General features: G+C 44.3%; 1 protein-coding gene across 3 annotated transcripts in view; it reads right to left on the reverse strand.

Moving 5' to 3' along the window:
* The window catches only part of DECR1 (2,4-dienoyl-CoA reductase 1), a 45,991-nt gene extending 25,685 nt beyond the window's left edge, over positions 1 to 20,306 (reverse strand). The window contains exons 1-3 of one of the 3 annotated variants that reach the window (XM_072803971.1): positions 20,180 to 20,287; positions 4,849 to 4,906; positions 2,258 to 2,460 (exon numbers count right to left, since the gene is read on the reverse strand). In XM_072803971.1, the coding sequence (XP_072660072.1) occupies positions 2,258 to 2,379 (122 nt within the window). In that variant the 5' untranslated portion in view covers positions 2,380 to 2,460; positions 4,849 to 4,906; positions 20,180 to 20,287. Of the gene's footprint in view, positions 1 to 2,257; positions 2,461 to 4,848; positions 4,907 to 19,688; positions 19,849 to 20,179 lie in introns of those variants that run through there. The other 2 variants (XM_072803972.1, XM_072803970.1) reach the window with 2 other exon arrangements.
* Positions 20,307 to 24,862: the final 4,556 nt, after the last annotated feature.

Here is a 24,862-nt window from a genome sequence, read left to right on the forward strand (position 1 = left end):
TCCACTGTTTGTAGCAGTGGATCAACAATAGCCAAATTATGGAAAGAGCCCAAATGTCCATCAACTGATGAATGGATAAAGAAGATGTGGGGTATGAATAAAGAATGGAGATATATATATATATATATACATATATATATATATATATATGAATGGATAAACAAGGAGTGGTGTGTGTGTGTGCATGTGTGCATGTCCGCATAATGGAATATTACTCAGCCATCAAGAAGAATGAAATCTTGCCATTGTAACAATGTGAATGGACCTAGAGAGTATTATTATGCTAGGGAAATGAGTCAGTCAAAGAAAGACAAATACTATATGATTTCACTCATGTGGAATTTAAGAAACAAAACAGATGAACATAGAAGAAGGAAAAAAAGAGAGAGAGGGAGGGAGGCAAACCATTGGAGACCCTTAACTATACAGAACAAACTGAGAGTTGCTTGAGGGGAGGTGGGTAGATGAGCTAAATAATGGGTAGTTAAGATGAGCACTGGGTGTTATATATAAGTGATGAATCACTAAATTCTATTCCTGAAACCAATATTATACTATATGCTAACTAGAATTTAAATAAAGACTTGAAACATGAAAAAAAATAAAATAAAATTATTTCCTTAATATATAATCACTTCTGTTCCCTTGCCCAAACCTGCTTTAGAAAGAAAACACATTCATGATATAATGTAAACTTACATTATACTATATAAAATCTGTTATGTATAAGATTTATGTTAGTAGATTTTAGACCAAATTTAAAGATATAAAAGCATTATATGCATTCAGTTTCACACTCTTGAAAGAAACACAAAAAAGAAACCGTAAATATAAAATATGTAGTGTTACAAAGAAAATAATACTTTAATATTTGTAAAAACACTATAATATTTTTAAAAAATGTTCAGGCCAATTTGCATTAAAGGAAACATCTGAAAGAAGTTCCTTTGGGCCTTTGTAAATTACATAGTGACTTGTCCTCATTCAGATTCCTATTCAGCCTATCTAAAAATTTTGCACTTTTCAAAATAGGAGGAAGTTGTAGATTTTGGGGCCTGTCTCTAAAGTTCTAGACTTACATACACTGTTATAGGGTCCCAGGATATGCCTAAATAAGAAATTCCATCTACATCGCCTTATCCTTCCTACATTTATCACAATAGATGTTTTGAAACATCTGCCCATCTTATAGAAAATGGAAGGGTTATACCCATTATCTTAGTACAAGGCTAACTATCCTTTGAAGCAGTAACTATAATCACTCCTAAATGAAAACAAAGCAGCCTCAATACAGTACTTTTTAACTTAAGCTTCAGGTTTAAGGAAAAAAAATTCTATCACTGAATTTGGTTAATATATACATCATCAATTTCATAATCAATCATTACTGATCTTCCTCAGCCTAAAAATGGGGTTACATCCTTGATAAACCCATCGTAAGTTAAAAATACCATAATTTGAACATGCATTTAATACACCTGACCTAGTAAACATCATTGCTTAACCTGGTCTAAAGGTTAAGCCAGGTTGACTTACATTAATGATTAACATTAGCCTATAACTGGGCAAAATCATTTGACACAAAGCCTGTTTTATAATAAATTATTGAATATCTCATGTAAACTTATTGAATACTGTACTGAAAGTGAAAAAGCAGGGCAGCCTGGGTGGATCAGCGGTTTAGCGCGGCCTTCAGCCCAGAGTGTGATCCTGGAGACCTGGTATCGAGTCCCACATCAGGCTCCCTACAGGGAGCCTGCTTCTCCCTCTCCTGTGTCTGCCTCTCTGTCTCTCATGAATAAATAAATAAAATCTTAAAAAAAACAAAAACAAAAAACAGAAGGGCTTTATGGGTACAAAATGGGTGTGAATATTATCATTTCCGTACCCTTATGACCAAGTGGCTGACTGGGAGCTGAAATGCACTGCTGGCATCATGAAAGAGTATCTTACCACATATTATTAGTCTGGGAAAAGTTTCAATTTCCAAGTATAGTTTCTACTGAATGTGTATCACTTTCACACCATTGTAAAGTCAAAAAGTCCTAAATTGAAATCAATGTAAATCATGGTCCATCTGTATTTCTAGCATTACAAATTATAACTGATTTTTCCAAGTAAATTTGTTTAAATAATCTAAAGGATATTTCATAGAAAATTAAAATCAAAAAACTCTGGTAAATGGTATTTTCAATATCATGGCACAGAACTATTTTATAATAGACTCTTGTCAGGCAATTTGCTGACCATGACTTACCGGCTGGCTATCACACACTGAGCACCCAGGCTGGACAGAAGGGCTGTCATTCCTTTACCAAGGCCAGTACCTCCTCCCGTAATAAATGCCACTTTTCCTTGAAAACTATTGGGCGGTAACATCGCTTTTTGAAGGGGTGGGAAGAATTTAGACTGAAAAGCTTCATTGTTTTGATACAATATTTGTGTTCCATAACTGAAAAACTGAAAGGGAAAAATAGATTAATTGAAACTTTTGTAAATGCATTTCCACAAAATAGATGAATTTCAAAAAATTTACTCTTGAATGTACTGTTAATCAAATTCTTAGTTTAACAAACTCACTGTAAACATATTGTACTGTATTTAATCAATTATGACTCTTTTTCTACTGGGATGTTAAGTAAGATAGCAGAACGGTTAAAAGCATGGGCTTCGGAGCATGACTACATACGACAGAATTTTCTTCCTAGTTGTATAACCTGCAAGTGATTTAACCTCTTTGTGCCTCAATTTTCTTCTATAAACGGAGACAATAACAGAACCTTATTCATAGGACATTTTAAGTATCACATGAATAAATACAATTAAAATACCAAGACCATTCTTTAGTATATACTTATTATTTACAGGGGTTCTGCTTAAATTTAACTTTAAAAAGAACTAACCAAACAAGAAACAGTCAACAAAACTAAAAGACAACCTATGTAATGGGAAAAGATATTTGTAAATGTCTTATCAGATAAAGGGCTAGTATCCAAAATCCATAAAGAACTTATCAAACACAACACCCAAAAAATAAAGTTCCAGTCAAGAAATAAACAGAGGACATGAACAGATATTTCTCCAAAGAATACAAACATATGGCCAACAGACACATGAAAAATGCTCAACATCACTCCACATGCAGGAAATACAAATCAAAACCACAAGGAGATGCCACCTCACACTGATCACAATGGCTAAAATTAACAACTCAGGGATCAACAGATGTTGGCGAGGACACAGAGAATGGGGAACCCTCTTACACTGTTGGTGGGAATGCAAGCTGGTGCAGCCACTCTGGAAAATGGTATGGAATTAAAAACAGAGCTCGCCCATGACCCAGCAATCACACTACAAGGTATTTATTTAAAGGACAGAACCATAGTGATCCGAAGGGGCACATGCAATCCAATGTTTATAGCAGCAATGTCCATAATAGCCAAAATATGGAAAGAGCCCACATGTCCATTGACAGATGAATGGATAAAGAGGATGTGGAATATATATATAATGGAATATTCCTCGGCCATCAAAAAGAATGAAAACTTGCCATTTGCAATGATGTGGATGGAACTAGAGAGTATCATGCTAAACGAAATAAATCAGAGAAAGATAAATACCATATGATTTCACTCATATGTGGAATTTAAGAAACAGAACAGATGAACATAGGGGAAGGGAAGGAAAAATAAAATGAAAATTGAGAGGGAGACGCTGAACTCTAGGAAACAAACTGAGGGGTGCTGGAGGGGAGGTGAATGTGGGATAAGGTACCTGGGTGATGGGCATTAAGGAGGGTGCTTGATGGAATGAACACTGGGTGTTATACGTGACTAATAAATAACTAAATTCTACCTCTGAAACTAATAAAAAATTTAAAAAGATGTTAGTTGAAAGATGCATTCTTTTAAAAAGATGCAAAAAAAAGAACATAAAGCATATTCATCTTTTAACAAGAATAATTTGGATAAAAATCACATTCCATTTTTGAATCACTGAAGAAAATTATTAAAATCTCCTCATAAGGCTTATTAAATCAAATTCCTCTTCCTATATTGTCCTTTGGATAATAAATTTACAACAGATGACTACTTGTTATATTTGAAATAGGGGAAAAATAACAATTTACACTAAAAATATATGTATTGTCCTATCTTATGTCTTACAACTCACATTCTCACATTACTTGTGAAAATCACTGCCATTCTCTCATTTAATTATAAAAACAAACTTTAAGTGTTGAACATAATAACAAACAATAAAGAGCTAATTTTATTAAGTGCTTACCATGTGTCAGGATTCGATATCAAACCAGTTCATTTTCACCACCCCATTAAATAGGTATTATTTTTACCCCACTGTACAGGAGGTCCCAGAGAAGTTAAATATATTGCCCAAGTTATGGAACCAAGATTCAAATGTGATCTGGCTCCAGAGCCCTCCCCATCACCTTGTGTATTTCCTCCCTGGCTGAACTCCTACAGAGCTTAATGATCACACCAAAGAGGCACATGATATTCCCCATCAGGTCATGGTTGGAAGATTAAAATCCCAGAATCTATCATTTCCTGCTAGAATATTCCTGTAAGCCAAGTGGGCTGCCATCAGTTGGCCTGGGATACCCAGAAAATTTCTCTTAAGGAAACAACTGGTAATGTGGGCAATGATTTACACAAGAAAATGTGTACGATATGATATTAAGTAAAAAAAAAAAAAAAAAAGTATATAATATGTTAACTACAAATAGAAATACATGCTTAAAAAAAAGATTAATGAAGTAACAACAGTAAGTAGTAGATTCAACATTTATCATTTGCCAAGGTCTACTAAAGACTTTCAGTGCATTACCTCACAACAATCCTATATGGTGAATTCTGCTGTTATCCCCAATTTATAGATGGAAAAGCTGAAAAATAGAAAGGTCAATTAACCAACTTTTAAAGAAGTAGAAAAATAGGAAGTAGAAAAGACTTGATGTGTCCAAGATGTCTGACTTCAGAGTCCATCCATTTACCTTCCTTACACAGTTATTATCTCTAGATGATGAGTTTACAGATTATTATTTTTGCTTTTTGTTTGATTTTCAGTATTTTCAAAATCTTTTCAATAAGAATGATTTGCTTTTGTAATCAGGAAAAAAATGTTGGAAGACAAAATTTGAAAACATGTATAAAATAATTGAAGATAAATTTGTGAATCTGATTATGTTCCATGCTGGTCATTGTATTTCCTTTAGCTTCATGTTGACAAAGCATTTTCTTTTTGCATCCTTTTGCCAAAGCATAATAACCCAAGCGACCTACAATAATCTTTCTCTACAAAAATGGCAGTTTTACTTAAGGCTGCCACTGCCTCCAGGACTATTACATTAAGATGATGAATCAGGAAATTTGCACAAGTAGGCTGGTGAGTTTGTCATTTCCTGTTAATAATGAAAAAATGTGTTCTAATTTTCCAAAGGCTCTAAAATGAATTTTTACTTATTTAGTGCTGATTTGTATAGGGAATGTGACACGGTACTTTATGAAAGATAAATTAAGTAAATAAAATATTTGTATACAAACATTTTGTATTTATCTTAAAACATTTTCTCAATTTCCTCAATAATGGAAGAATATAGAGGTAAAAATATAATCACTTTGATAACAATCCCTAGTAAGTGTCTATAAGGTATCAGGTGACTACACAGCACAGGCATACCTGTTGTGTTTTACTTGATCTAATCAATACTGATTTTTTCCCAGCAAACAAAACTGAAGAAATTGATAGGCTATTTTATTTCATTACCTTCTGATAATTCATAGCATAAATGCTATTAAATATTAAATCCAAACCATCTGTCTGCCTAAAAACAAGTTGTTCATTTTAATATTAAGACCCATAGGAAAAAAAAAAAAAAAAAAAAAGACCCATAGAAATGAACAGACCTCACAGAATCTTGTGGTATTCCGTCTCCTATTTCTACAGAGGATCTTGAATAACCTGAAACAGCATTTTGGCCATTTCTTTTTGAGTCATAGAAAGTGGATACAAATTACCTTGCTTTGTGTTTTTTCCAGAAATAAGTTGTCTTTTGAAAGTAGATATAACATCTTTCATATCAAGATTGATTTCTTTGAACATCTTTATTTTTAAAAATTTTTTAATTTAAATTCAAGTTAGTTAACATATAGTGTATTATTAGTTTCAGGGGTAGAATTCAGAGATTCACCAGTTGCATAGAATACCCAATGCTGATTCCATCAAGTGCCCTCCTTAATGCCCATCCCCCACCCACCTCCCCTCCAGTTACCTTCAGTTTGTTCCCTATAGCTGGGTCTCTTATGGTTTGTCTTCCTCTCTCTCTCTCTCTCTCTCTCTCTCTCTCTTTTTCTGTTTTTATCTTATTTTTCCTTCCCTTCCCCTATGTTCATCTGTTCTGTTTCTTATATTCCACATATGAGTGAAATCATACGGTATTTGTCTTTCTCTGGACATCTCTAAAATCTAAAACTCTTAAAATTCTCTAACATCTTCCACTTTGGCAAACAAATTTGCTTACTAGAAGTTCTAAAATTGGGATGCCTGGGTGGTTCAGCAGTTAAGCGTGCCTCCCTTCGGCTCAGGGCATGATCCTGGAGACCCAGGATCGAGTCCCGCATCGGGCTCCCTCATGGAGCCTGCTTCTCTCTCTATGTCTCTGCCTCTCTCTTTCTGTGTCTCTCATGAATAAATAAAATATTTTTAAAAAGTTATAAACCCCCCCCAAAAAAAAGTATCAGCTATCATCTGCCCTCCCTCCATACTCATGACTCTCTTACATCATATAAATAATATCTTCCTCCTTCATATGGTTCTAAATGATAGCATCTAAACTAATGAAAAGCGATCATACTTCTAATTGTCAGAATGGCAAATCCTTTAAAGAGTCTTGACTGTCTCTTCCCTGGAGGATGAGAACTGTATAGCATAGAGATTAATTCTTAAATTACCAAAGTATTTTGACTGGTCTCAAATGTCTAGAATAAACACCTACAATAAACACAGACTGGTGACCCAAGCCAGATGTTTTGTTATTAGGCCTGCTCAATATTTTAAAATTTTTGAGCCAATATTTAGAATTCAGGTAAAATGCAAAAGCTCTACCAACTCTTAGGTCCAGCTTCTGCAACCACTGTCATTTGAGTGCCTTACTCCTCATCTAAATAAAACCCAAGAAACCAATACAAAATGTAAAGGGGAAAAATGGTTTTTCCTCTTTTATATAGCAATGTAGAAATAATTGTTTAATGTTCTAGGTACACTATTAAGAAAATTGAGTTTCAAATCTATAAATATCATTAACAACATGCAGAATTTGTGGAGCTAAAGAAGGTAATTTAACTCTTAGCTTCGCTATCTCACCATCATTGTCACTATTACTAATTGACCGGGCCTCCACATTAAAAGCCCATACCTCAAAAACACTGATGTCCATGAGGCGCCTGGGTGGCTGAGTTGGTTAAGCATCTGTCTTCAGCTTAAGTCATCATCTCAGGGTCCTGGGATCCAGCCCCATGTTAGGTTCTCTGCTCATCGGGGAGTCTGCTTCTCCCTTTTCCCCACCTCACCCCACTCCTACATGCACTCTCTCTCTCCCCCAAATAAATGAAAACTTAAAAAAACAACAACACTGATGTCCTCTAGAGTCAAAAATACAAAAATTAAGCTGTTTAGCCTGGCATTCAAGCTGGACAATATGGCCTCAACCTACCTTCCCAGCTCTACTTCTTACCAGTTCCACCACTTAGAGGTATATACTCTATGCTCAACAACCCCTCAGCATTCCTGAAACTTGCCAACAACTTTCTCCTTCTGGCCTTTGCTTCTGATTTCTCATCTACCTGAACTACTCATTTTATTCTCCCACCTTGCAGGACCAGCCTTCAAAACCAAGCCAAAGTGTCAAAAACTGTTGATATTTTTAAAACATGTCTCAATTAAAAATGGGCCCAATGAATCCCTCCCTCCATCAGAATCTGTTTTCCTCACCAGACTGTGAGCATCCAGGAAGATAGAAGAGCATCCATTCACTACTAAACAGGGTTTCTAACACCAATTAGAAATAAGCATTCAGTAAATGCTTGTTCCATTGACTGTAACAAAATCACATGAGTGCAGACGTAGAGTCTTAATGGTGCTATGGATATAAATTCAGCTCTCTGTACTTCATCAAGTTGAAATAAGTTACTTCCAATAACTCTAAATTATGCCTTTTCAAAAATTAGCCCCTCGAATCCAAATCTATTGATTTGTGAATCAGTCATTTGCAAATGGAAAAACTGGGCAAAGGCCTTAAGATAGTCCGCATGCAAAAAAATACATACTATCATATTTATAAGTAAGTGAATGTTAATTAAACAAAGATAATCATTTTTTTCTCACAAGATTGGTAAGGTTCAAGATTTCATAATACATAATACAAAACAAAATAGCTTATTAAAGTCACTCTTACATTCTGTTGATATGAATTGGGGCAACTTCTCTGGAGGCCAATTTGGTAACGTATTATCAAAATATTATCTAAACAATACACAACCTTTGGCCCAGCAACTCCACATTTAGGAATTAACCCAAAAGATATACTCATTCATTTGGGTGGGAGGGAGAAGCTATGTTCAAAAATATATACTAAGATGAAAATGAAATTAACAATTTTATTTACAATCACATCAAAAAGAAAAAGTGCTTACTAATAAATTTAATAAAAGAAGTACAATACTTATAAATTAAAAACTATAAAATGTCATTAAGTCTTATAGAAGGCCTAAATAAATAAAAAGACATCCTGTGTTCATGGATTAGAAAACTTAACTTTTAAGATTGCAATACTCCCCAAATTGATATACAGACTCAATAAAACCCATATCAAAATCCCAGTTGGCTTTTTGCAGAAGTTGACAAGCGTATCTCAAAATTCACTTTTAGGGACTCAGAAATGCAAGGAACACAGAACAGTCAAACATAATATATGAAAGCATTGGTTGTAATAAAAAATACTAGAAAACAATAGATCAGCATTTCAGTAGGGGGTATACCCAGCCAATTAGGGCACATCCATATAACAAAAAACTATGTATCGTTTAATATAGTCTATTCTAATAATAGTATGTACTTATCCAAACTTTCAACAAATATTTGTTGAATACCAACAATGCGAAGCATTACATTTAAGGGAAAAATCCAAGGTAGGGAAATAAATATAAAATGCTCCCAATTGTGTGGTCTTTTAATGAAAATATCTTCATACATATGCTGATACATGAACAAAAATTGTTGGGAGGATCCACAAGAAACTATTCATAGCACTAACCTCTTGGAAGAGGGACTTTTTGTATAGTCAGGGCATATTGTAATGTTGAGTGTTAGGTATGTTCATAAATTAATATTTTATTAAAAATAGTTAACACAGGGGCACTCACATGGCTCAGTCGGTTGAATGTCCGACTCTTGGTTTTGGCTCAGGTCATGATCTTGGGGTTGTGGGACTGAGAGCCCAGCACAGGGCTCCCCACCCAGTGGGGAGTCTGCTTCCCCTCTGCCTCTTCCCTCTATCCCCACCCCGCTCATGCACGTGCTCTAAGTAAATAAATATTTTTAAAAAGTTAACACAAATCAAATCATATATGCAAGCACACAATATAAAAAGGATATAGAGGAAAACAAAGTTATAGCAAGAACACTAGCATATGATCAGTGTTACAAGGATTTATTTAAAGTTTAAGTATTGTATGTTCCATACTTAAGTGTGAGCTATACTTAGAAGGAAAATGAAAGATGTTCATAATCTGGTTTTTTTTTTTTTTTGGAGTTTCTAAATACCTGTTGGTTTAGATTGACACGAATTTTTTTTAAAGATTTTATTTATTTATTCGTGAGAGACACACAGAGAGAGGCAGAGACACAGGCAGAGGGAGAAGCAGGCTCTCTGTGGGAAGCCTGATGCGAGACTTGATCCCAGGATCCCAGGATCACGCCCTGAGCTGAAGGCAGATGCTCAACCACTGAGCCACCCAGGCATCCCAACATGAATATTTTTTTTAAGAATAAATTTATCCTGACTCCGGTTCACAAGATGAGAGCTTTGCAGACTGTCATATAAAAACATCAGCTTGGTGAAGACCTGACAATCTTAGTTTTCAAAGGATGACTTTGAAAAATGCATATTTTTGCATTCCCAATGCAACTCAATAGTCTATGCACACAGTAAGCCTCCAATAACTACTTCTTGATTTATTTTGTCCAGTTGCTAGAAGGCACACGTCTGTGCCCTCTATGCACTTTTTTTTTAAACATTTTATTTATTTATTCATGAGACACACAGGGAGAGAGAGAGAGAGAGAGAGAGAGAGAGAGAGAGAGAGGCAGAGACATAGGCAGAGGGAGAAGCAGGCTCCATGCAGGGAGCCTGACACAGGACTCGATCCCGGGCCTCCAGGACCAGGCCCTGGGCTGAAGGCGGTGCTAAACCGCTGAGCCACCTGGGCTGCCCATGCTTGCACTTTTCAATGCCTAGACCACTGCCACTGCAGCCATGGAGGTAGCTCTCAGCTGGATGCATCTGGAAATACAAGAGGGAGCTGGGCAGGATGCTCTGTATTGATACTCCAATACAGGAACAGATAATGCTGCAGAATGAAGAACTGTCCCACCCACTAATACCATTAGTGATCCCACCAATTGGAAAAGAAACAGAGAGCCCAAACTCTACCCACACCTATGGCTTGCCATGGGCCGTTCTGCGCTCAAGCTCGGTGCCTGTGTGGATTGCTTGAGTACCTCCGCCCTCTCCTTAACTGAGAGCAGGGCACAGCACCAGAGGCCACTGATATTATAAGCTTCTGCAGAACACAGATCTCGTTGCCACAGCAACTGGAAGGTAAGGCTGAGCAAATATAAAAGAAAGTTAGCTGGACTCCAGGTTGCAGTGGCTAGGCTGAATTACGCAGCTGTTGCCAGTAGCAAGACAGAAATTACATTTTTAAGTAATGATACATCTTATAGCAATGAACAGGAGTCCTTGAAAAAGGAGCTGCTCTGTGCTTCAGGGTATACTTCCCATTTTTATTACAGTTCTTACCGGTCTACAGTGAGATGTGGACCAAACAGATGCTTCACCAATACTTCCCAATAAAAGGAGATGAAATCAAGGAGATAAATTAGCAGGCAGTTTGAAATTTTGGGTTTTTTTTGTTTTGTTTTCTGTTTTTTTTTTTTTTTTTTTTTTTTTTTGCAGTTTGAAATTTTGAACGTGGGTCTTCACTATGCTTACCTCTCATCTGAGTAATCCCATCGATCCCCATCACATTAGCCGTAACTAACATAATTATCTTTTTTAAACCAAAAAAATAGAACCGCTGCTCTTGAAAAGGTTTTGTTTTGAATTGAGATTTGTGCATATGAAAAAAATATTAGAGATAAACATGATATTATGATTTGGGATAGTTAATTCATTTACCTATTTTTAACAAGTTTTGTTTTTTTTAAGATTTTATTTATTTACTTGAGACAGAGAGAAGGAGAGAGTGAGCTTGAGCTGGGGCCAGGGGGCTGGGGGAGAAGCAGAGAGAGAAGGAAAGGCAGGCTCTCCACTGAGCAGGGAGCCTGACTTGGGGCCCATTCCTGGGACCCTGGGATCATGACCTGAGCCAAAGGCAGATGCTTAACTCACTAAGCCACTCAGGCGCCCCTATTTTTAACAAGGTTTTAAGGAGCATCCCCCATGCCCCAGGCACTGTTCTAGAAAATAGCAATACAGCAGGGAGCAAAATAAATATAATATTCTACCTTGAGAGATTATTTTTGGATGGAGGGGCATAAATTAAAGAATACGTATACTTACATAGTATATTACAGGCTAACACACACAGTGTGGGGTAAAAATAAGGCACAGCATAGGGATGGAGAGTTGCTATTTTAAATAGAGTGGTCAGGAAGGGTCTGAGGTGAATTTGAATAAAGACCTAAAAAAAGGTGAGAGAATGAGTGCCACAGTTCTTTCAGGCAGAGGGGAGAGTAAATGCCAGGGCCATGACCAGCAAGCCGAGGAAGTCAGAGGGCCAGTGTGGCTGGAGTGGAAGGAGGGAGGGTGGCAGGGGTGGGAGGCCAATCAGGTCAAGAAGACTGGATCGGGGGGATGCCTGGGTGGCTCAGCGGTTGAGCACCTGCCTTTCAAGGGCTCAGGGTGTGATCCTGGGGTCCCGGGATAGAGTCCCACGTCGGGCTCCCTGCATGAGCCTGCTTCTCCCTCTGCCTATGTCTCTGCCTCTCTCTCTCTCTGTGTGTCCCTCATGAATAAACTTTAAAAATCTAAAAAAAAAAAAAAAAAGAAGAAGAAGATTGGATCAGGGGCACCCGGGAGCTCGGTGGTTACACACCTGCCTCCAGGTCAGGTCATGATCTCAGAGTCCCGAGATCAAGCCCCTATAAACGAATAAAATCTAAAAAGATGAAGAAGATTGGATCATGCAGGCTGAGTCAACCACACGATGTGCACTAAACTTTTACTCTGAGTCCAGTGGAAAACATCTGTGACGTTTTGAGCAGAGGATCTGCCTTAGGTGTTCGGAGGACTGCTCTATACTGTTTTGCCTGCGATGCTGAGAAGGAATGTAGGAGGCAAGGCTGGGAGCAGGGATGGTGCTTTTGCTGCAGGTGAGGCAGGAGGTGACCTGGATGCCATCATCAGAAGGGACAGGACTTAGCAAATGAAATTACTTGCTGGTAAAAAGGCCCCAGAACGTGAGGATATAATAAATTATCGCTATACCTCAAAGCCCAACCTCAGCACATACTGACCTATTTCACGGAAGGCAGATAAAGCGTCCCCCCCTTTCCTGAAAAGATGAAGCCCATTCAGCTGAGAGAGCCTTCTCCACCTCTCTCCCCTTTACCTCACTCTTAGCACTGCCTTTGTGTTTTGGACGGGAAGGTTCAACTCTGAGCTAGAAGGAAGTGGGGCTCATCAGACGGAGGGTGTGGGTCTAGGGGAGATAAGGAGGGCGGCAGTGATCCAGACAACACTCTCCACCCGTATGTAACACGTAGTCTAGCCTGAATTCGGAAGCCAAGCAGCTGGAAGCGCTGAGCAAGGAGGGGAGAGCTGAAGATGAGCGAAGTTTCCATGGCTACTCGCTGGGCGCTGCTACAAAGGACGGGATCGACGTGGGAAGACCCAGGCCGGAGGACTGAAGACAAGGAGTTCTGTACTGGAAACGCCAGAGCTGCAACACCTGGGGGACACTCAGGTGAACACACCTAACCCGCAGCTGGAAATACCGGGCTCGCAACATCACTCCGTAACTGTGAAAGCAAGCACTTCCACCGCCACGCAATGCGGTGTGGGAGCCGCCCCAGCCTGGAAGGGACCAAAGTATGGTTGTCCCCTTACTCTTAACCTACTTATATTTACCCAGGCATTTCTTTTTTTTTTTTTTTTTTTTTTAAGATTTTATTTATTCATTAGAGACACAGAGAGAGGCAGAGGGAGAAGCAGGCTCCATGCAGGGAGCCTGATGTGGGACTTGATCCCAGGACTCCAGGATCACGCCCTGAGCCAAAGGCAGATGCTCAACCGCTGAGCCACCCAGGTGTCCCATACCCAGGCATTTCGGATTCCAAGACGAACCATCACCTCAGAAAGAGAACAGCGTAGGACAGCTGAGAACGCTGATCGTTTTCTACCTGGAATTTTCTTCAAAAACCAAGGGTTGCCAAACCCTGATGGAATGCCTTCTACTATGGGCTGTAGGCAACCCTGGCTCACTTCAGACATGCCCTCCTCTCTCGATGTATTTTGTAACGATCTTTGTAGAGATCTACATATTCTTTTAATATTATAAAATGAGCGTTATTCGTTTTGGGAAGGAGATTGTTTGGACATTTCTTCACATACATATATCTGAGCTCTGAAGCCACCATTCATCCAAGTGACTGCCTCTAAGGACTCCTCCAAGTCGTCTTTCTCTTCACCTGACACATCCCGTCCATTGCCAAGACCCCAGTCCGTATCTTTCCTCTCTATGCACTGCTCAACTTCAGAGGCCCGTATCTCCTGTCGCCCACAAATACGGAGGTCCCACCTTATGTCATCTGTTACCTTGTCTCTAGCCGCCAGCGTCTCCTCTCTCCAGTCTGTCTCCAGAACACTGCAAACCTGCTCATGGCACTTTTCACCTTAAGCTCAATCTACGGCTCCTGGGAGCTGCACAAAGTCCAGATTCCTTAGCTTCACACAGCTCATCAAGTCTTTGTGACTTGGCTCTTGCCCATCTCTGCCGCCTCTTCTCCCTCTGCTTTACCTCCTGGAAATCTGCACTCAGGAAAACAAAACACTCAGGGTTCCCCAAATATAGATTGTCTTCTACCTCCCTATTTATACCAGATCGATCCCACATCATACAACACTCATCACTCGAAGTTAGTTCTGAGAGTTCCGATGCCTTTCCTAACACTCCCAGACACAGTGAACATTCTCATCTCCATCCCTGTAGCCAACGTCCCCCTGCAAGTGCCCTCTCTCACTGCCACTGCCCTTAGCTCAGGGGCCAAAGACAGAAATCAGGGCTTCCGTCTCATACCGCACATCCAAACCAAAGTCGTCTGATTTAGTCCTAAATAGCTCCATTTAGGACTGTGCAGACCCATTGCTTGTTTGGACTTGTAGTCTCCCTAGATCAAGTCTTACCTGCTAAGTATCACTTCCCTGCTCACAACTATGATGGTGCCGTATCACCTCAACATGGCCCAATCTTCCTTCTTCTTGCACACCAACAACCAATCACAAGGCCTCTCAATTTACCTCCTAAATATCCCTTGACTTGGGAGTCTCTAAGCATCCACAGCCACTCCTATCTGAGGCCACCATGGAGAGAAGAGTACCCGGATTTGACTACATGCCTCTGTTTTTATCGCCACTCCCACGCACGCTGTCAGGACGGAGCTCTCACTCCTCAGTGTGGCCCACTGGCTGTCCACCAGCTTGCCTCTCCACTCTCTACCTGTACACTTTAGCCTGGACCCGTCACACAGGCCACTCTCCCACCTAGAACCTTCTTACTCATACTCCTCCCCTTGGCTAACTCCTATTCATCCTTCAGGTCTCAGCCTAGGTGTGTACTCCAAAACACATTCCCATAAAATTGCACACTCCTCCCACTGGGGGTGGGAAATGCTTCTCTCCTGACCCAGATGTTTCCCTGCAACCCCAGGCTTCTCTGCACACCCTTAGTTTCCCTGTCTCCACAGAGATAGTTTATCTGACTGGTAAATACTGAAAGAATAATTGGGCACACCAATTCCTCCTCTTGAGTCAGCTGCCCTGAGAGAGCAATTCTGCTGTCCTTCTGAAGCAGCAAGTCTGCCTAATGCAGGAGGTCCGGTTAACAGGTAACAGGGGCAGGGCAGCCCTGGTGGCGCGGCGGTTTAGCGCCGCCTGCAGCTCAGGGCGTGATCTGGAGACCCTGGATCGAGTCCCACGTAGGGCTCTCTGCATGGAGCCTGCTTCTCCCTCTGCCTGTGTCTCTGCCTCTTTCTCTCTCTCTCTGCATCTCTATGAATAAATAAAATCTTAAAAAAAAAAAAAAAAAAAAAAAAAAAACAGGTAACAGGGGCAGCTGGCTCTCACGTGGAATGGTAACAAGTGACACTTTGGCCTCAGTCTGTACTCTTATTTTTCAAACTGGAGAAGACAGATGCTTTTTATGTTGGACCTCTTCTGAAATCAAGAGCACTCATCATAATACTTAACTATATTATACCAAAATGTCGTTAAGAGTATAAGCTTCCTGAGAGCAGGAACCAGCCCTTTTGCTCATCCTTATACCCCTGGGACCCTGTCTAGCACCTAATAAAGGCCTAAAATACGCCCACCGTGTCCTGCCCCCAGCAACCTGTCCAGTCTCATCTCCATGCACTTCTCTCTGAAACCGTATTTTAAACTCTACAATACTAAACCACTCTTTTTTTTTTTTTTTTAAAGAAATAGGCTATGCTCCCTTACTTCTTGATATATGCTATTCCTCAGGTCCAGATCACATACATGTGAGGCCCCATATATTCCAACTCCTCCTTTAAAAGTCAGCCCTGGAAGCCACCTCCTCCATGAAGCCTTCACCGCCTCCTCCAGACACACACCATTCTGCTTACATATGCATTCCAACATACACCTGCATTTTCACAGTCTACTCACATCTTGTGTGACCTCCTAGACTATGGTTTTTCAGATATTTATATGTTATATAAAGCATACTAAGAAATACACCTTATATGGCAACACAGTATACATTCATTCATGTGACAGATATTTATTATGTTTGTTCTACACTAGGCAATATTCTAGGCCTAGAAGTACAGCAGTAAACACACAAGATATAAATCCTTGCCTACAGGAAGTTTATATTCTGGAATTTTATTTTGGGTACACAAAGATTTCTTAAGCTTTCCAGACAGAAAATACAGAAGGAAAAAAAAATCCACTAGCCTTACATTTTTCCCTGACAATATTCAGTGTTAGAAGACAATGAAAACGATGTTGATTCAGTTCTGAGGGGAAAATAAATATAATACATCCAAGTAAAATGATGCCTGTGTACCCATCTTTTTTTATCAGCATAGACACCTGGAATGATGTTCACCAAATCTCAACCCTGGTTATTTCTGGGTGGCCAGATTAGGGTCCTATGTTACTTTTTTTAAAACTATATTACCTGAATCCATATTGGTCGGGTATCATTTTTATAAAAATCCTAAAGTTACGACCCTTGATAAAAACAAAAGGAAAGAAGGTATGGCAGTGTGCATCACAGACACCTAATATTTAGTCCACAATAAAAAAAAATGATATATTAAAAAAAAAAGATTTCACAAAGTAAACTTAACCTTACTACACTTACATGAGATGAATTCTGGTATTTTGTATTCTATCCCAATTTTTTTTTCTTACTCATCTTGCCCCATAAGACTGATTTCTGTGTCCACTCTCGTTTATCCATAGCTTGAAAAATATATATGAGACTTAATGATGGTATAGATATCTTTCCCGCCAAGTAGCTCCGAACGATGCCCAACATGTAATAGGCACTTAAATAGCATTTCCTGATAAAACAACTGAGAGTGTGCCCCTTTTCCTGAGTACAACTGACAGCGACTTGAGAGCAGAGATTGTTTTTTGTTTTTTTAATCTTTATACCCCACACAGAGCTCATTGGCAATAAATATTTGTTGCGTTGAATTGAGGCCTACTAGCTAACCAGCACGATTTAAGACACTTCATAAACACGTTTAACAAAGAAAACATTTTCCTTGGTTCTTGCTCAACAAAAATACTCAAATTGGGAGTTCTAACTGTAATAACTAGTATTTGCCCACGGAAACATGATGTTCCCTGGAACCACCTCCCACTTCACAGACAGGAAAATGCTTCTCCCAGGAATTCAAACCCAAGGCGGCAGGTGCCAGGAAAACAAAACACACCAAAAGGAGCTTCTGTTGGCTCTGAACTCTGACCCTCAAAACTTCTGTTTTTCTTAAGCAAAAGAATTCCAAAATTGTCAGAGTACAATTAATTTTTAAATGAGTTCCGCTTGCCCCCCCCAACTGTTTTTTGTCTAATGGTGTCCGATGAATTGGGATACAGTCTGCGTGATTGATTTTATTATCTTATTATTACAGTCCTAATGATTTGGGGGAAGGGAGGGTTGTATCAAAAAACCTCTGAAGACTTTTCTAACCTCACAGCTGTTGTACAAAGACAAGGTTCTTTGAGAAGAGGTCAGAAAACAGGCTTCTTTCACAGTGACCTACAACCAGAATATTTACAGGAAAATCATATCAGCAAAACCTTATTGTCAAACAAACAGCACTCTTTAAAACAAAGTTCTGGGGCAGCGGCGGGGGGGTGGGGGGGTCAGATGGGGTTGGAGGGGGGGCTCAGCGGGTTAGCGCCGCCTTCAGCCCAGGGCCTGATCCTGGAGACCCGGGATCGAGTCCCACAGGGATAGAGTCCCGGGGATAGAGACGCGCGGGGATAGAGTCCCATGGGGATAGAGTCCCACGGGGATAGAGTCCTGGGGATAGAGTCCCACAGGGATAGAGTCCTGGGGATAGAGACGCGGGGATAGAGTCCCATGGGGATACAGTCCCACGGGGATAGAGTCCCATAGAGTCCTGGGGATAGAGACACGCGGGGATAGAGTCCCATGGGGATAGAGTCCCACGGGGATAGAGTCCCGCGAGGATAGAGTCCCGGGGATAGAGTCCCATGGGATAGAGTCCTGGCGATAGAGCCCCGCGAGGATAGAGTCTCGGGGATAGAGTCCCATGGGGATAGAGTCCCACGGGGATAGAGTCCCACTAGGATAGAGTCCCACGGGGATAGAGTCCTGGGGATAGAGACGCACGGGGATAGAGTCCCGGGGATAGAGACGCGCGGGGATAGAGTCCCATGGGGATAGAGTCCCACGGGGATAGAGTCCTGGGGATAGAGTCCCACAGGGATAGAGTCCTGGGGATAGAGACGCGGGGATAGAGTCCCATGGGGATACAGTCCCACGGGGATAGAGTCCCATAGAGTCCTGGGGATAGAGACACGCGGGGATAGAGTCCCATGGGGATAGAGTCCCACGGGGATAGAGTCCCGCAGGGATAGAGTCCGGGATACAGTCCCATGGAGATAGAGGACCGCAGGGATAGTCCCGCGGGGATAGATTCCCACAGGGATAGAGCCCCGGGGATAGAGTCCCATGCGGATAGAGTCCTGTGAGGATAGAGACCCACGAGGATAGTGTCCCGAGGATAGAGTCCCATGGGGACAGAGTCCCATGGGATAGAGTCCGCAGGAATAGTCCCATGGGGAGAGAGTGGGTGGGGCATAGAGACCCAGGAGGGTAGAGTCCGGCAGAGATACAGTCCCATGGGATACAGTCCCACAGGGATAGAGTCCCATGGGGATCCAGTCCCACGTCGGGCTCCCTGAATGGAGCCTGCTTCTCTCTCTGCCTGTGTTTCTGCTTCTCTCTCTGCATGAATAAATAAAACCTTTAAAAAAATAATAAAACGAAGTTCTCTAACTTAAGAGACTGACCATACTATTTCCTCATGTTCACATTTAGAGCCGCTACCTCCATTTTCCAGAAAAGAACAGCAGGGCTGGCATCCCACTGGACTCAGCAGGATTTAGTTAGTCCCTGACTTGGGGGGAAGTACCCTTGGCAGGAGAGATACTTCTTCCACCTGGCTAAGGAAGCTGAACTTTTAGGTTTAGTGTATTAAGGTTCCTAACTTTGCTTGGGGGAAGGGACTGTCTTGGATATCACAGCTTCTTCTTACAACCTCCTTTCGCTCTCTTAGCCTCTCCAGCTATCTTCGCTTGCATTTTTAAAAAATATTTTATTTATTTATTCATGATAGTCACAGAGAGAGAGTGAGAGGCAGAGACACAGGCAGAGGGAGAAGCAGGCTCCATGCACCGGGAGCCCGACGCAGGACTCGATCCCGGGTCTCCAGGGTCACGCCCTGGGCTGGAGGCAGGTGCACAACCACTGAGCCACCCAGGTGTCCCTCGCTTGCATTTTTTTTATTCTGACTCTGGGTCCCGTGGACGCACGTTGACAAAACACACCAGCTGCGTCTCCCAAAGCTGAGGGGTGGAAGGCCGCCTGAAAGGTACCCACCTCTCTCCCAGCTTTGCCTCTAGGGAGGAGAATAGAGAGCGAGGTTTCGGGGTTTTTTTCTTCTAATAGAACGTCTGTTTGCACGAACGTTTCATTTGCACAACTAACGCAGAAGCGGATCTTCCCGGCGAGACCAGGCCGCCGGGGAGGCCAGCGCCCCCTGCGGACCCCCTCCCGCCGCCGCGCCCCGCCCCTTCCGAGCCGCCGCCCGCAGGGTCCAGCTGCCCCCCCGCCCCTACACACGGCTCAGAAGCTGCCGGGGCACTCGGAGGAGCCCGGCCCGCCCTCCACACCCACGGTTCTCCGACGGCCGACCGTGACCTTGTCCCCCCCCGCCCCGGTCCGCACTCCTCCCGCGGCTCCGCGCGCCCCGCATCCCGGGGTCCAGATGTTCGCCGCGCGCGCCCCCGGGCGCCGTCCCGGGGACCCGCACGGGCAGGGCGCTCGCTGGGGGGCGAGCCGGGCCCTCGGTCCCTCCAGGGCCGCCTTACCCGCCGAGGGCCGCGGCCCCGAACGAGGAAGACGCGACCCAGCAGCGCCATCTTGGACCTCCCGGACTCGGGCTGCAGGTGCTCGGGGCTCCGGGGGGCGGGGCCGGGCCGAGGCGGGGCGGGGCCGCGGTGGGGAGGGGCGGGGCTAGGAGTGGGCGGGGCCACGATGGGGAAGGGGCGGGGCCTGCTGTGGGTGGAGCGGGCCGCGGCGGTGGTGGGCGGGGCCAGGAGTGGGCGGGGCCACGATGGGGAAGGGGCGGGGCCTGCTGTGGGTGGAGCGGGCCGCGGTGGTGGGCGGGGCTAGGAGTGGGCGGGGCCACGATGTGGAAGCGGGGGCGGGGGCTGAGGAGCCTTGGGGAGCCACAGCGGCCAGGCTGGGGGGAAAGGGGAGCGGGTAGCGGAGTGCTGGCGTGGGGGCGGGGGTAGGAGCCGGGAGCGGGGGGGCCGGAGCGGGTGGGGTCCAGGAGGGGAGGGGGGGAGAGGGGAGGGGAGAGAGTATGGGGGGCGGAGTGTCGGGGCGGCGGGGGGGGTGAGGGGAGCCGGGGACCGGGCTGGGGCAGGTCGGGATCCGGGAGGGGAAAGGGGAGAGGGGATGGGGGGCGGAGTGTCGGGGCGGCGGGGGGCGGGGGGACGGGCGGGGGCGGGGCGGGTTGGGGTCAGAGAGAGGAGAGGGGATGGGGGGCGGAGTGTCGGGGCGGGGAGCCGGGACGGGCGGGGCCGGGAGCCGGGAGCCGGGAGCCGGGAGCCGGGAGCCGGGCCGGGGAGGGTCGGGGTCCGAGAGGGGAGAGGGGATGGGGGGCGGAGTGTCGGGGCGGGGGGCTGGGGAGCGGAGCCGGGACGGGCGGGGCCGGGGGCGGGCGCGAGTCTCGGTGGCCGGGACCCCGCGCCCCGCCCTGGTGTAGCGGCGGGGCCCGACGCCGAGTCCCGCGCCATCACCGCATAAAATCTTGCAAACCTCCGCGGGGCCGGTCCTGGGCGGGGCGCCCGGCCTCCGACCGAAGCTGCGGAGCGCGGGCTGCGGGGCCGCCGAGGGGCTGTGCCGCCTCCCCCCGGGTCCCAGCGTCGCTTTCCTGGCGGCGGGCGTGGTGCCCGCGTCAGAAGCCAAGGCCACCGAGGCGTCGCTCTCCGTCTCAGGGCCCTGCACCTGTGGGCACGTCTCAGGGCCCTGCACCTCTGGGCATGTCTCTGCCCTGCACCTGTGGGCACGTCTCTGCCGTGCACCTGTGGGCACGTCTCAGGGCCCTGCACCTCTGGGCATGTCTCTGCCCTGCACCTGTGGGCACGTCTCAGGACCCTGCACCTCTGGGCATGTCTCTGCCCTGCACCTGTGGGCACGTCTCTGCCCTGCACCTGTGGGCACGTCTCAGGGCCCTGCACCTCTGGGCATGTCTCTGCCGTGCACCTGTGGGCACGTCTCTGCCCTGCACCTGTGGGCACGTCTCAGGGCCCTGCACCTCTGGGCATGTCTCTGCCCTGCACCTGTGGGCACGTCTCAGGGCCCTGCACCTGTGGGCACGTCTCTGCCGTGCACCTGTGGGCACGTCTCAGGGCCCTGCACCTGTGGGCACGTCTCAGGGCCCTGCACCTGTGGGCACGCCGTGCGAACTCAGGTCACACCTTCCCGCTGACCTCTAAGGTGTGGCCGGTCGCCCCTGTCTCCGCATTATCGTGGAGACTGAAGAGGGTGGATGCGAAGCCCCGAGCTCGGGCTGACGCTTAGGTGACGTGGAGAGCTTACAAAGTGGTGAGGAGGGCAAACAGGAAGCCCGCAAGCCGACCTTCGGAAGCACGCCCGGCTCGCGGGGGTCCATGCTGATCTTTCAAATAGGAACCTGCTCCCGGAGGACCGACCTCACAGCTTCACTCCGAGACCACAAGCCCAGAAGCGGAGACAATGCAAGTCAACTTGATCAGTTTGTCCAAGCACAAGATGACGGTTGTTAATCCACAAAATACCCAACAACTGGTCTCTTGATACGATGAGTGACTATTTCTTTACCAACCACAGCTTTTACCTCATTCTAAGATCCCCTCACTTTAGGATTTATTGAGATCTTCCTTGATAGAATTGCCTTCTCTTTCCGACAGTCCAACCTAAGTGAACCACCCGCTTCCTTAGACCACTTCCAATCATCCAATCAAAGCCCAAACCCTACAATAGGTTCTTTCCAACACCCTTCTAGGAAGACACCCCATGGTGTGCGTCCTCCTTTGCTGCAAAAAATAATGAACCCAATGGGTTCTACTGTAGGTGTGCCCCTGGTGGACTCTGGCTGGAGGGCGTCGACCGTGCCCTTCCAATATGAACCCATTGTCTCAGTTTAGGTTCCTCTAAAGTAGATCGGGGAACAGGGATCCAGTGCCAGCGACTCATTTTGGGAACCTTGGGAATCACCAGTAGGGAAGAGAGGCAGGCAATACAAGATAGGTTATTCAGCTAGCTAACACTGGGCAACTGGAGCTAACGCCACAGAGGAAACTAAGAAGATGGAGAACACATGCTGCTGTGGACTGAATAGTCCTAGTTTGCAGCCCTACCCCTCAAGGTGATGGTATTTAGAGGTGGGGCCTTTGGGAAGTGATGAGATGAATGCCCTTATAAAAGAGGGTTAAAAGAAAAAAAGGGGGGGGGGGAATTCCTGGGTGGCTCAGCGGTTTAGTGCCGCCTTGGGTCCAGGGCCTGATCCTGGAGACCTGGGATCAAGTCCCACGTCGGGCTCCCTACATGGAGCCTGCTTCTCCCTCTGCCTGTGTCTCTGCCTCTCTCTCTGTGTGTCTCTCATGAATAAATAAAATATTTAAAAAATAAAAAATAAAAAAATAAAAGAGGGCCCAGAGAGCTGGCTGGCCCCTCCCTTTCACCAGCTTAGCTGTAACAAAAATCTGACCTCTTGTTGAGGTTTGATGGCTGGTAGCTTTTAAGCCTCCTCCCCTCTCTTCTTGTGTCTTGGGTCAGCTGGGCAAGACAGGATAGTCAGGAAGGCCCAGATAGTCCCTCCTTTGGCACAGCAGCCAAGCCCCTTCCCACACCTGGATACCCTCACTCTAATCCCTAACCAGTCCTTAACCACAGTAAAAAACAATCCCAAACCACTCTTTTATCCTTCCTGTATGAATTTTCCAGGGTTGCCATAGTAAAGTAGCATAGACTTGGTGGCTTACACAATAGAAGTTCTAGAAGTTAGATATCTGATATCAAAGGTGTTGGTGCGACTGGTTTCTTCTGAAGCTTCTCTCTCCTTGGCTCATAGATGGTGTCGTCTTCCACTGTCTCTACATGGTCTTCTTTCTTTACCTTTCTATATCCAAATTTCCCCTTCTCATAAGGACACCAGTCGTATTGGATTAGGAGCCACCATAATGACCTTATTTTCACTCTGTTGTCTTTTTAAAGCCCTATCTCTATATTATTTGAGCTATTGGTCAAATTCAGAAGTACTAGAGGTTAGGACTTCAACATACAAAATTGAAGGGAACACAGTTTAGCCCATAATAGTTGCTCTCTCAAACCATTTTTAGATCAGCACAGGAGGCCTGCTCTCTCCTTCCAAAAAGTCTTGCCACATAAATAATAAACATTTTTATGTTTTCTCATGATGTGTATGTGTGTGTGTGTGGCATCATCAGTCTTGACATCCAAACTAAATTTGGGGTGGGAATCCATCTTGTTTCTACAGAGATATTACAACATTAGTTCTTTTTTTAAAAAAAAGATTTTATTTATTCATGAGATACACAGAGAGAGAGAGAGAGAGAGAGAGAGAGGCAGTGCAGGCTCCGTGCAGGGAACCTGACATGGGACTCGATCCCGGGTCTCCAGGATCAGGCCCTGGACCCAAGGCGGCACTAAACTGCTGAGCCACCCGGGCTGCCCAACATTAGTTCTTAATACATAGTCATTAGGTCACATTTTCTCTGGGTCAGAAATCCAGATATGGTCCTAGGCAGTCCTAGACAGACTCTAGGACCATCCAGGTATGCTCAGGCTCTCGAAAGACTGCAATCAGGTTGTCCACTAGGCCATAGTTTCACCTGGAGACTCACCTGAAGAAGAATCTGTTTCCAAGCTCATTCAGGTTGTTGGCAAAATGCATTTCCTTGTGCCCCTATAATTGTTGCCTGGAGCCCGCCCTCGGCTTCTAGAGGTAAATTATAATTCTTTTCTGTATGAGCTTCATCAATGTGACTCGACTGCTTATTTTATCGAGTTCTCAAGGAGAATCTCTCATCTCAGGGAGGACCCAATCTCTCTTTTAAGGGTAACCACCTGATTAAGTAAGGCCCACCCAGCATAATCGTAATCTCCTTTGATTAACTAAAAATCAACTGATTTAGGGCTTTACTTACATCTGCAAAATCCCTTCATCTTTGCCATACTCTGTAGGCTAGAATCAAGTCAAGGTCCCACCCATATCCAAAGGGAAGGGATTATGCCTGGTGTGAATACCAGGTGGTAGGGATTATGGGGACCTCTTAAAATTCTGCCTACCAAAACCACTAGGCTATACATGAGGAGGAAAGGCAGTTGCACACGTTTTAGGTAGACTTACACTTTACCACCAGTCAGAGGAAAATAGCTGTAAAATACACTCAGGCGGGCTAGGCACTGGGCACTTTGTGCACCAAGCTTGGGACACCTTGGCAGAAGGTTGGACTTCAAGAGAACAAGCCAGCTAGGGGAAA

The sequence above is a fragment of the Canis lupus genome, chromosome 28 (assembly GCF_048164855.1).
Source record: "Canis lupus baileyi chromosome 28, mCanLup2.hap1, whole genome shotgun sequence".
NCBI lineage: Eukaryota > Metazoa > Chordata > Mammalia > Carnivora > Canidae > Canis > Canis lupus.